This window comes from Antedon mediterranea, chromosome 4 (assembly GCF_964355755.1).
Source record: "Antedon mediterranea chromosome 4, ecAntMedi1.1, whole genome shotgun sequence".
Classification (NCBI taxonomy): Eukaryota; Metazoa; Echinodermata; class Crinoidea; order Comatulida; family Antedonidae; genus Antedon; species Antedon mediterranea.
Window position 1 is genome coordinate 24,654,956 of NC_092673.1, and position 14,385 is coordinate 24,669,340.

The 14,385-nt window shown below is 32.8% G+C and overlaps 1 protein-coding gene across 2 annotated transcripts in view; it reads left to right on the forward strand.

The window, feature by feature from the left end:
• Positions 1-14,385, forward strand: part of LOC140047002 (uncharacterized) — a 68,957-nt gene that overhangs the window by 27,292 nt on the left and 27,280 nt on the right. For both annotated transcript variants that reach the window (XM_072091799.1, XM_072091800.1), the window contains 5 exons: positions 9,080-9,154; positions 10,098-10,142; positions 10,501-10,620; positions 10,915-11,121; positions 13,505-13,571. In XM_072091799.1, the coding sequence (XP_071947900.1) occupies positions 9,080-9,154; positions 10,098-10,142; positions 10,501-10,620; positions 10,915-11,121; positions 13,505-13,571 (514 nt within the window). The remainder of the gene's footprint in view (positions 1-9,079; positions 9,155-10,097; positions 10,143-10,500; positions 10,621-10,914; positions 11,122-13,504; positions 13,572-14,385) is intronic.

Here is a 14,385-nt window from a genome sequence, read left to right on the forward strand (position 1 = left end):
CATGGTTTACAGTATGTACGAGTTTGGTAATTTTATTACCCCATAGCAATAATGTGTATATACAAACATAAAACACAGCCAAAGTGGGAGATTTAGACATCATTTGGCTGCCATATTTGATCCAAGATGTCGATAATTTTCAAATGCAGTTTAAACCTTCCTTGTACGTTTCCGGTTGTTATGATATCCCATCTTAATGAATGTGTTCAGTAATAAAAACAAACAACCATACAAACTTATATAAATATAGACACTTCGTAAAACTATACTCGACTACTTTCTAGAGCGAACCCAAAATTGTTCAGCAAATATATTACCAACTAATTAATGCCACTATAATGTTAAAGGATAATAGCAATTGGAATAAAAAGTTTATTATTCGATATCTGCGTCAATATTAACATAATTTAAAATCCATCTATTCATGTTTAAATGCCAAGGGCCATGTTTTCATATTTACCAATACATGTTTTCCAATGTCTATTAGGCAATTACTTTATCTATACAATTATCGCAACCTTTTAAATAATATAATCACAACAACATTAGGACTTGGGAATAGTCATAATTGGTGACAGTTACTATGGTGATAGGTGCGTTGCCTAACAGATTTTATAATTGACAAGCTCATCAGAGTTTGATTGGGTTCTAGGGCAACATATGTACTTTAATCTGGCCAAGCATACTATTGACAAATGAATTCCAACGGCCCAGGCTCACTTTGGAACATATTGTAAAATGCGCTGACAAAACCATGTTAGGCCTTCTTCTTCTAGCTAAATTAACCAAATCAATCAAATAGAATGCTATTTTTGTCAAAACACCTCATATAATAAGATTATTACAGTATATCGTCGAGTATAATCCCACTTCGGGTTTAACCCCACCCGCTACATTATGTCTGATTTCACAAACAGGCATTTATCCTTGGGTAGTCCCATATTGACTTTTGGTGTGGATGGAGGCAGCCAGTTCAGATGAGTTTTTAAAAGAACTGCTCTACAAATCATTTTTTTTCCTGAACCAGGGTTTCCCCTGGTATAGTCCCACCACCCCCTAAAGTTTGACCAATTATTGTGTTCTAGGTGGGTGGGATTTTTTAACCCAATCGCTATTGTCATTACCTCTTGTTTCTATTTACTTATTGGCATATTGCCATATAGATACAGATTCAATGCGTAGATAGGCAACTATAGAGTGTGCATTATAATGATGATGTCATCAAAATTCTACATGCGTCAGTAGATGTCTCCCTGGATATTCATCTTCATATCTAAGTGAACCTTTAGGCTAAGTCACCTCAATTAATGGATAAAATGACTGTTTTTCTATATTACGATAATGTTTGGGTTGGTTTTTTTTAGGCTAAAATTTTTCATGAAAGACTATAAAGTATTTAATGTGTACATAAAACATTAGCATTAAAACAAACTTAAATAAAGCTATGAAGGTATACTGTACATTTTTCAAGGAAAAAATGAATGGGATCGTCTACCCTATTTTGTTCCCCTCCAGATGTGTATTTACAGGTGGACAATGGTTCCACCCTCCCATCCCTGCAGAATGAGCATTGTTTGTTTACATCATCAATAGGAAATTCTAAAATGCTGCATGGATCAGTACCCCTCCCCACTCACTAGAGTTCCAGTTACGGTACATTCTTATACCAAAAGAACGTTTGGTCAAGAAGAGGCATGAACCTGTATTGATTTATGGTGTTATTTTGCCATGTCCATACCTTAACGTTCTCAACCACTCGACCTGTTGGAATTAATAATGTCCACCTATTTTCGTACTTCTCTTCTGCTACATCTCTAATTCACCAACCTTCCGGAAAAGATATTTCTTTGGATAGTTTGGTGACCCTTGACCTTCTATTTTGTTCTTTTACAATGTTGTTCATAGTTGTTCAGCTTCATTCAATTAATTGATTTTTGTATTTCAACGCAATACTATGACAATCGCAAGGACGTTATAATTAATAAAGATGTTTTTATTACGTATGTACATTCAGCTGTCTATGTTATTGTTTATCTGCACTTCCCGATGTATTGTGGTAGATAAAGGCCACCTTGTCGTAGCTAAGATACAGCGTATTTACAATCTATATTTGGTGTATTTTGTTCTTTTATTATTATTATTGATGTGTATTACCCATATTCGGATTGAACAGCTATTTTATAGTGATCGAGTGCAAGTGTGTAAAAAGTCCTTCCCAGGACATGGGTGTTTGGGTGGTGTACATCTACGATATTAGTTCATTCTTATGTAGCGCAATTACGCAAGCTCTCAATGCACTGTAAACATACACCAATACCCTGAAGTAAACATGTATACATACATACTTCCATAATGTTGCAGCTAGTAATTAGCGCAGTTGTGTTTTGACCAGTAAACATTTGTACGCCTAGGTGGAGAGACATACATAGTTATTGCCTAGTCTTGCCTAAGGATGCATTCATTGTGTTGGACTCTAAACTCCTGATCTCACGATCGGAAATCCAACATACAAACACACTGCACTACATGCTCACATACACAAGGAACTAAATGATGGGGGTTGATTAATACGTGTCCATGTGTCATCTTGGATCAGAAAATGAATAACATATATTTCTGGCGAATATTTTACAGACAATTTTTTATATTATAGTATTAGTAAGATTTTTTTTTTATTTAAAAATAAATCTATCAGGAACCTATTCACCCATTTTATGTATTTTGAAAAGCGATAATTTTTTTAAAAATCAATATTTCTTTTTTATTTATTATAAAGCAATAAAACAAGCCAAGGTTGAATATAATAACTGGTTTGTAGATTTTAAATTTTCGCTTTGCTTTCTGCACTGTAATAATCTAAGTCCATGCTTTCTGTTAATAATAATAATAATAATAAAATCTTTATTTTAAAACATAGGCTCATTCACAACAAAATGTGTTCAGCTTCCACGAGGCCGTATGAAAGAAGAAGAAATAAAACACTACAATATCACAAACATATATTGTCTCTGATAACGTTGTGAGGTAATTTCCCCATTGACCGTAATCAAAAACGGTACTGTGCATGTCTACTACTAGTTTTTCTGCTCTCAACCAGTACATCCATTCATAGAAGCTTTGATGAAGCAAGCCTACCTGGTGGTAACCATAGAACGGTCCCGAGATAACGACTATACTTCGGCTTTAGTCAATAGAAGATTAAAAAAATTGTTAGAGATAGAGTATACGATGTTTGATTTTGTGTAGATGTGTGATTATGTGTAGATGTGTGATTATGTGTAGATGTGTGATTATGTGTAGATGTGTGATTATGTGTAGATGTTTGATTATGTGTAGATGTGTGATTTGTTCTTTTACAGGAAGCAACTACAATATCAAAGAATAATGACATTATATGTTTAGAGATAATCCTACATTTAATTTTTGATTCCAATATATATTTGTTCCATACAAAACACTACTAATCTTGCTATTATGTTGATAGTCAGTTTTTGCCTGGTTTGACATCCCATAAAAGAGTTTTATAGTCGTTTCTGTATATCTCGATATTGTTGCCAACTAATATTTCTACGTCTTGCCAATGCTTTGTTACGTGTTCGCTTTTCATTTTATTGATGCAGTGAATGGTGAATGGTGAACTTTGGTATATGGCAATGCATGCTTGGTTTACTCCAACGTGTACTCCAGAGGCTTGATGAAGTAGATTTCACTATCGGCATTCATTGATATTGTTTGTAACAACATGGATATGTTGAAATATTGATATTAGTTTATAGGAGTTTAATTTGCTAATTAACATTAAAATGTGAGGCATGGATTATAAAGTAATCTCATGAATGAATCAAGGAAATTGGTTTAATTATACAATATGGGCGTCACATGTGCCATATGATTGTTTGTTGCCTACGTTCCTTGTTTTTTTATCATGCTAATTACTACCTGTCCTATTGGTATATAAGTACTCTAGGCATTGTTTTCTGTTCTGATGATGAGAATAGTTTCTCGAAACATGTTACATTTTAAAGGCTGTTTTCCTATTCATTAAATGTCTCACTATAGTTATCGCGCCGCGGCTCTAGCCAGCTATGTCCCAGGAGGACACATTCATTAATAAGCTGTTTCATAGCGGTAGCTTTAGTATCTAAGGCTGACAGTTTTGTGAATTTGGAAACTCGACTATAATTTATAGGTAGCTGCTGGACCCAAAAAACGTCTGGGAGAAGAGAGTCTATATGAAAGCCTTTGCTGATAATACAGTATTATTGAGATGTAGACGGAAATCTGTAAAATCTTGTTCAATAAATAATAACTTCGTTTTTGCTGTCAACCAGGCCGGTATTATAATAAGTCACTGTCAAATAATCATTCGATAATGGTCAAAACTTTATTTTGGCTCTGTCAACATAAAGGGAAGTATTTACAATGACTTTCTTTTTTATGACTGTCAATCTAGGCCAATGTTATAATAATACGCCGTCAGATATTAAATCATTAAAACAGTCCTGGTAAATTTTTGTTTGGTTATCAGATGCCGTGGGGGGGGGGGGGGGGTAGGTCCAATCAATTATTGTTAGAAGGTGAACAATCAGTCTAGGTAGCAGCAGCAGATTATTAGGAACGCCTGCTCCATTAATTAATCCAGAAAAAGGTTTGTACATTATCTATTTGTTTATTAGCCTTCTCCTAGCACAATTATATTTTCTTTAAAAAAGGTTTTATAAGTGGTTTCAACATTTATGATAGTAATGTTACAGTTCTGTGTCTGGACGCAAGTTCATAGACCTACTAGTTATATTATTCATATTAACTGATACTTACTCTTCATTTACCGTAAAGTTCAGTTTTAATGAAATATATAATATAAATTGGCTTCGTAACAATTAATTAGTGTTGAAAAGGTTAGTTTTTTGGTGATAGGTGAAAATGGCATGTAACTTCGTAATCAATTTATTTTTTTTTTGTATAAAGGCCCAATTACACTATGACGATAACGACGGACGATAAATATATAAGCATGCATTTCTTTTACATAAACCAAAAGAAATTAGAAAGGTTTTCGTTCTAGACCTATAGGATAATCATTTATGCTGTCTTTGATAAAAATAATGTTTTTCAAATTCCAATCAAATGACGTCATGATAAATAAAAACAATAAAATCGCTGTATTGTCACGATATTATTGGTCTTACTAATCATGACGTCATTTGATTGGACGTGTGAAAATATAATTTTCATCAAAGGAATTGTTTATATTTCTTTTGGTTTATGTATTAAAAATGCACATTTGTCTATTTATCGTCGATCGTTATTGTCCTAGTGTATGGGCCTTATGCTGTAAATGTTCAATTAATTGATCATTCCGATTTTATTAGTTGGACTCTTGCACAGTTGCTGTCTAATCGTTGTTGTGTAATATCATTTCGAACCATATTAAAATCATAAAGAGATTCATATTCCTTAACATGTGGCTGTGCATGGAAGTCTGGTCTACACAAACTCGGGCCCGGGCCTGAAAGTGTTGGTGAATTCATAATTATACTTAATATTATATTTATATATATATATATATATATAATTATATTATTATACAATTGAAAGCAAAACCCGTTGAATCTCAAATCATTAGGACTAGAAATTTGGCTTATCAATCAAATAAATACTTTCGTTCAAAATGAAACTCCAACCTCTCTAATCAAAAGATTGAACTCGAAAACGGACCGTTTTTTTGAATTGGGTATGTTGAAACATTTCAATATTCATTTAAAAAAGTACATTAATTAAGGTATTGATCAGTGGCTATAGAGGCGTAAAAACCCTCGGTCAATATCATGTAAAATGCACTGTGGAAGGGTATTAAGACTGCAAAATTGGGCTTATCAACAAATAAATACTTTCGTTCAAAATGTAAAATCAAGGCTGAAAAATTGGGCTTATCAACAACAAAATATTTTATTATTAGACGCGATAACATCAAGGATAATCAGTATAATTATTAATATAGCCACTGTTACTAGTTTTATTCTACATGCTAAAGTAAATAAAAATCCACTAGAAAACAAGCAAGTCTGAATGTTATGCTTATTAGCCATTCTATGTTTGTTACTGTAGGCCTATGATTGTTTGCAATGTCCACATATTATTTCCGTGGGCATATCCATAGTGTATCACTCACAAAAAAGACGTGTGAGGTTCTTTCTTTAGATTTTGAAGAATGATTTGTGTTACAGGTTCACACAAGAGTCAAATGCTCAAGATATCGGCTAACGCCATGGGACCCTTGGCTTATCAATGAATAATAAATACAGTACTACTTTCGTTCAATTGAAATCGGAATCTGACCGTTTCATTAAATTGGGTGTGATTAGGCCTAAACATAATTATAATAATTTATTAAAAAGGTACAATAAAAACAAATGCATCAGAGGCGTAAAGAACCCACGGTCAATATCATGTAAAATGTATATGGTATAAGCACTGTGGAAGGGGTCATTATTATTAAACTGGAAAATTCGGCTTATCAACAAATAAATACTTTCATTTAAAATGTAAAATAAGAATGCAAAATTGGGCTTATCAACAAATAAATACTTTCGTTCAAAATGTAAAATAAGACTGCACAATTGGGCTTATCAACAAATAAAATACTTTTTTTTTCAAAATGTAAAATTACGACTGGAAAATTGGGCTTATAAACAAATAAATACTTTTTTTCAAAATGTAAAATTAAGACTGGAAAATTGGGCTTATAAACAAATAAATACTTCCGTTCAAAATGTAAGAAAACATTTTTTAAATATAATCCTTAAGCTCTGTCTATACTATCAAACTAAATATGATGTGCCCATATTATATAGACATGACGATGTCATATCACTACGATATTCGGGCATATCACTACCATATTTGGGCACATCACACTTTTTTTGTTAAACTAGTTGGGACAGTGTAGACACAGATCTATGTGATCGAAACATAAGTCGGAATTGGACTGACGCGATTGATTTAATTGGGTATTTTTATTAATGTAATGATTCATTAAAAACTATAATACCGATACGCGTTTGGTATTGATCAATGGTGCAAAAAACCCTGACAAATAATGTTATAACGCGATTTGGTGATAGCTTAGCAATAATACAACCCATATACTATTATTATAAATACCTATTACAAATCCATTCATATAACTTTTCATCGCGAACCGAAAATGTATAAATGTTATTCTACAGACAGTAATTATATATTCAAAAGCCATATTATTATTATTATCAATACCTAAATGCGATAGTAATACTAACCACATACATTATTCCCAATACAAGTTTGTGCGTTTAATTCTAGAAAGAAACGACTGTGCTCTGACAGGCCAATGACATAAATCACAATTAGTAAAGTCCCAATTGTTCACTTGCGTTTTGATTTGCCGACCTATTATATTAGATTAATGAAGACTGTTCTTACAACTGTCCAGTCAAAAAGTTACGCGGCGTTTTTTGTAAGAAATATTTCTTGTTTTAACTTGAAAGTTTGGTGGAATCATTCATGATTTATCTAACAATATATATTCCCTTAGAGAGCTTGTTTATTCATTCAACAGCTGCACTACAGAAGTACAGCTGATTGGAAGAGGCCATCAACAGAAAAAACAACAAAAATACACAATATTGAAACATCAACTTACATAAAACATTTTCATAAAAGTTAAAATTCGTAACTTTATAAAATAAAATTACTAAAACAAAATTTGAGCTACGTAAAATATATTTAAAGTTATGTCAAAAATGTATCAATACAACAATTTCTGAATCTGAAAAATTAATAACTTTTCTAATGTCTATCAAAGCTCCTAGCATAAAACTTTAATTGATTTGAATATTATTATATTTATTTATTAAATAATCATAATAAGCATCATGTTAAGGTTATTAGATTTTAATTTTAATAGTATAATAATTGTTTTTCTGTTATTAATTCTTTTCACCAAAAAAAATCATAAAAATGCAGTTTCTGTTTTACCTCTGCAGGAAATATATGCAAATTAAATTCATAAAAAAAATTATAGTTTATGCTACTCTGCAGACAAATGTTAACCACAATTAAACAAACTATTTTATAATTTATCATGCTTATAAATGAAGTCTCATTTGAGGCTTAGGGAGTGGAGTTAATAGAGTCATGAGTTACAACCTTGACACTAGGTAAGGTTTAAACCCTGGGCCTTAGGATTGGACATGTTAACCACCAAGCTACAGCTCCAATAAAATTGGTAAACATACATATGTATGCCCATATTATGTCATTTGTATCTATTACTGTAAAAATGAAGCTTATGTGAAAAATCTTCAAAATTTGTTTCTTACCGAAGACTAGATTAAAGAGATTCCATCAATCTTTTAACGATAAAATTAGTTGGATACCGTTTCATTTCAGCTGTTATGAAAAAATGTTTACAACAAATAACTGAATCAATTTCAATAACCTTGTTACTTATTTGTCTCTTTTGTGAACATTTTTCAAAAGTGATTTATCTTGTTTTCGTCTAGGTTTTGTATAACGCCCTTTTTAGTTTTAAAAAGCATTTCCTTTCTTTTACGGCATTTTCGTTTTTGTCATGTTATTGATAGCTACACTGCAGCAATTCAATTTAATGAAGGCTTATAACATTATGTAATTCTAAACTTGTTTGCCTGCTTGATGAATTAAAGTATAAAATATTTGATATATTTTTAGTTTGTTTACATGAATTTTTGGATGTTTATATTTGTTCAGTCATGATGAATTACTCAATGATAGATAGTTCAATAAATTAAAACTATTTTTTTTCTGGTTTGAATTACATAATGCAGCCTGAATTCATAACATAAAAATATCTTTATTATTTGGTATTTGTTTGTTAATTTATCATTCATACAATGACATGATAGTGCAATCAATTTTAACTATTTTGAAATTATTATAATTATTGATAGAAAGGAACCATTTAAAATCCTCTCAAAATGTTCTAAAGGATTTCAGTATAGATTTGTTATAACTTGTATGTTTTATATGAATTTAAATGTATTCTTTGTTATCATTTCAGATGATATTCTGCCAGATCTACCAGGAGATACAATAGATAATATAGCAAACGCAGAGGTTCCAGTAAATGAACCAGGTACAGTATTGTTATATTCAAATTCTACTATTCATTCATTTCTTTATTTCGAATAGTACATTCATATTATACAAAACAAGAAGAGAAACAATTACACCAGAAAATGAACAATATAAGCAACTTCCACAAAACTAACCTACAATATATCCTAAAAAAACCAATTTGCACCAAAGCTGGTGTAGGTTGGATTGTGGAAGTACGGTAATAATAATAATAAAAACAGAAGCACTGAAGACCACTTTACAAGTGTTGTAAGCACTTATATACAGTAGATTTGTTACTTGGAGCAATACTTACAAATGATCACATTTTTATTTTCTGTTGATTCAATCGATTGAAGCAATGTTACACCAACATTCAGTTTTAGTACTTTTTGATAGATTGGATCAACAAAAAAGAAAAATTCTCTTCTGTAATATTAGGATCCAAATGAAATTATTTCAAGAATTTATAAATATCTTTATAAAACCCACAGTATTATTCTTATTATTGTCATTTGTGATTATTGCATAATTCACCATGATCATGATAACTGACAAGTGTCAACAAATTTCTCATAAAAAAACATTGTGATGCTTGACTGCACATGTCACGCTTCACTGCACATGTCACACTGGCTGCAGGAATATGATTAGTTTTCTACGGTTGTTAGAATATAGAGGGGGCTATTATACATTTTCGTGATCTCAGCAGCAAACCTGATACCTGTACTGTACTTTTAAAACCCTTCTTTATTCAATTCCCCTTGCCCATTTATGAAGCCCTTGCCTATATAATAAATTAGTTCCCATGTCTTATTGCAAATTATTTCCCTTGTCCATATTATTAATTTGTATACCCCATGCAATACATTATTTTCCCTTAGTAATTGAAAAGGTCCTTAACACTTCTTAAATGTTAAATTATGTTTAAACAATAAACTAAATTTTGTATCTTTTTTCAGAGTCATGTGAAGAAGGCTATGCCCTATCAGATGGCGTATGTACAGGTACTGGTGTTTTTCTTTATTTTACATTTAAATAGTGTAAATAGAGAAAAATTAAACAAGTTTATTAACAATTTAATTTTTTTTTTAGAATATCAGAAATTAATAAATTTTCTTGAAAATCGATAGTTGGCACCTAGCGTATATACAAAAGAAAAATTTTTTAAACTTTTGTGGGTGTAATAAATGTAATATTGGCATGTCGCCAAGTAATAATAAATATATATGTAATAAAATAAGAGTTATAAATCTATTAAATGCATTAATGTACCAGAAAATGTATTCATAAAAACTAATGAAGCCTCTAATGTATCGTTATTCAACTTTGCAAATGATTTTTTTTTAATTTTTTTTTAATCAGATGTGGATGAATGTAGGATTGCAAATACATGCCCTGCTGACGTTGGTTGTACCAATACGATTGGCAGCTACAATTGCGAGTTTACTGGCGAATTATTCGACAGTAGGAACTTTGGCAAGGGTATGAACTATTTGAGTTAAAACCAATCAATGGGCTCAAATCCTGTGACAAAAAAAAACAATCCAAATCCACTCCCAAAGATATAAGATTTGTTCATGTAGAGCATCTTGTCTATATATGTTTGTCATGTGGAAAATGAATGAACTCACGGATGATAAAAAAAACATTAATAAATAAAATCAATGTACACATTTAAATCCAACTAAATATACAATAAATATATAAATAAAAATAAGAATATTGGAAATGAATGCAAAACAAATAAAAAAACTCTTAAAATAATGTTTTATCTAGAAGTGAATGTGGCTGCTCAAGTTGATAGACGGGCTGATGGAGGCGATGGTGGTGGCGGTGGTGATAGCGGAGGAGGTGGCGGTGGTGGTGGTGGAGGAGGACCACCACCACCACCAGTACCTGGAAATGTAGCGCCAGCACCTGTAAATAACCATCATCAGAAGACAGCAAGTGGAGAGATTGTTCTGACAAACTGGCAATTTATAGGTAGGTTTTTAGATTGTCTTTAGGTCTAGTGACAAATGAGATATTAGGAAGACCTTTGCAATGGACTCACAGAGTTAGTTGTCATTTTGAAATTAAATAGGAGAGGAAGTCTTATAATAGGTGGAGAAAACACACATATACAGTCGAGGGGTGCAAGCTCTGCGAGAGATGGTTTGAGGATGGTGTCATTGCGGACACCCTTTGACATACACTGGAGTGGAGTTGTGGATTGGTGGTTATGATGCTTGGCTATCACTCCAAGGGCCTGTTCGTAGGGGTTGAAAATACCAGCTTATTCCCGATTTCCGTTCGCGTGATCCAATTAACTTTTGCCTCAGGCTACAAAAAATTCGAGGTAAAATGTTCACCAAATTTGCAGGTTATTTCAGCGATAATCCAATTATACTCGGCCTTCGAGGATAATAAGTCTCCGATAGAGGCAATGTGTCAAATTTTGACAAACGTTCGCTGCCTAGGCCCGTCATTTCTCCTACGAAGCTCTTCCATACACGCTTCGAGAGCGATCGTCAGCTGGTGCTGTCCTTGTTGGTGTAGACCGCTTAGTAGGCCTAGCTGGTCGGGGAGCCGCTGGTCGGTGGTGTTTCCGTCGTGTAACATTGGGCTCAAATTCTTCGTCAATGAGTAAAATAATGGTCGTCAGGAGAAGGCATATTTCGGCAGGATTATCGGCGTTAAGAGGCATAAGGTTTGTCGCAAGGATAAGCAGTGTAAAAGGTAACAAGTAATTGTTATTGTAAAGAAAGATCGCGAGTAAAAAATATACAACACGAAACTAGCGTGCGAAAATGGGGTCGTAGGTTGTAAAGACAACTGACCTTAAAACGTAATTTCCGGTTTGTGATTCGTCGATTAAGCATTTAAGCGGTTAAATATTTCAAGTACGAACAACGCTCAATTTATAACCCGAGGCATGGGTGAAATTAAGCGCTTATTTTAACCACCGTACGAACATGACCCAAGGGTCCTGGGTGTCAAGTCCTGTCACATGTCAGGATTTTTTTCTAGGAACAACATTACAACTCCACTCCCAAAGACTTGTAATAAGACTTTGTTTATGTAGAGCATCTTGTGTATGTTTGTCTTGTGAACCTATGGTATGAGGGTCCCTAATGATCAGCAATTGCTGGATGGATCACCCTCATTAAATATGGTCAATACACAAGTTAACATCTTTCACCAGAAAAGTCTGTTCTAACTTTTTATCCTGAGTTATAAACAGAACATAACACCACATACAGTACCTCCAGTGTAACTCAAATGTCTTATTTAAAAGTGCACCATGCATACAGACATTTCTACCTTATATTTTATTATGTGAAATGAGCTGAAAGCCATTGTTTATTGAAATAAAAGAAATAAAGATCTATTCAATTTTGCCAAGGTCAATACTCAAAACCTTGACCTATTCAATTGGAAAGTAAACTCATTTTTGCTGTCTAATAATACAATAGATTAGAACTGAAAGAATAATCTATTGCAATTCAGCATGGTATAGGTTTATTTCATGGTCTTATATAAAGCTTTATCAAATTTGTTTAGGCTTTACATACCTTTCCTAACTCTATATTATTACACATGTTGCACTACTACTACTATAAACCAGATTTCCTATAAGGACTTTACGGTGTTAAATATCGGAATTATATTGCATGAAGGGGAGTCTTCCCAATGAACCTGGCAAGGGACAGCACTAATATGCCTGGTAACATTTTAGTTTTCTTGTTATTTTTACAGTTAGGATTAAAACTACTATAACAAGCCAGTTCGAGCATTGTTGTTGCATAAAGCATGACCATGTCCTTGATTCTGAACCTAAACCTTTGTAGATCCTACCCACTAACATTTATTTCTCACTCTTGTCTTGTTGTCTAGTTGGCATATTAATCATATACAGTAGAACCCACAGGCCTAAATTTTTCCCGCATAGGGATTGGCCGTAGCGTTAAAACATTGGCTCCCCTCTCTCCCCCTCTGTTTGTTTCATGGGAAATGTCCCCTTAATAGGGATGCCCTATTCGACTATACTGTAAGGTACTATTTTGTAAGGTAAGGCTAAGTCAGTCAGATGTTTTGCGCCCTACTCTGACATAATTGTACTGCATGCTTTACATTCCAAAAAGTGTGAATCAAACCCATAACCGGAAGATCACTAGCCTGGTGTTCATACCTCTAGACCACCAAGTTTGCACTGATAACTAGGGTTGGTCTGATGGCTAGGGCCGGATTTAAGCTAAAAGAAGGAGTAGGTACTGTACCAATAATATAATAGAAAATTATTATATAATTATCATTACATGAATTTTTTTCTTTATTCTTGTTGTATAATAATGATATCCATCCATTTTGTGTTGTATCTTTTCAGTGATAATTGCTAGTTGTGTTGTGGTAGGCGTTTCGGGTATAGCAGTCGCTGTCCTTTGCTGGTACAAGTAAGTAATCATTATCCATGTTTTAAATTCTGGCTTGAAACTGAATGTCTTTTTCTTTAATAAATAAAACAAAAATGTATTTAATACGATACAAATTTCTGAAATTCAACCCAAAAATAATCTGCAGTAATGTACTGAGTTACTAGAATTTCACATTTTTGTATTTAAATAAAAACAATGCAGCAGGAAAATCAGATGCAATTGAAAACAAGCAAACTAATATTTTTGTTATTACTTGCTGTAATACGTGGTTCTTAAGCTCTGTCTACACTATCCAAATAACTGATGCGGCCAAATATGGCGGTGACATGCACAATTATGGTAGTGATATGACATCATCATGTCCATATATGGGCACATCACATTTTTGTCACATAAAATTTGATAGCGTAGACAGAGCTTTAGGATTTTTACTTTCCTAGTAGTGCAACTATTACCTATGTCGGCCTGACATTTTGTGTTGCTTCTCCACATACATGTACATGTTTTAGGCTTTTATTAGGCAAGCATCCGGATTGTACAAGGAAGTCATCACAGGGCACATTTTTAATACATGTGTAAAAAAGGTTTTATTTGGTGATCTACAATATATCATATTTCATTTTATTCCTTTTTACATAGCGCTTTACAAAATGGTACAGACAACATCAAAAGGAAAACAGATTTGTTATATTACTTGTGCACTATGAACTCGTTTTTTTTCTGGTGCATGTTACTTAATACTGTTACTAAACCTATAACTATTTACATTTCAGTTAATTGGCTAAATGACCATTAGGCCTAGCGATCCAGGGTTCTATTTAACCAAACCTTG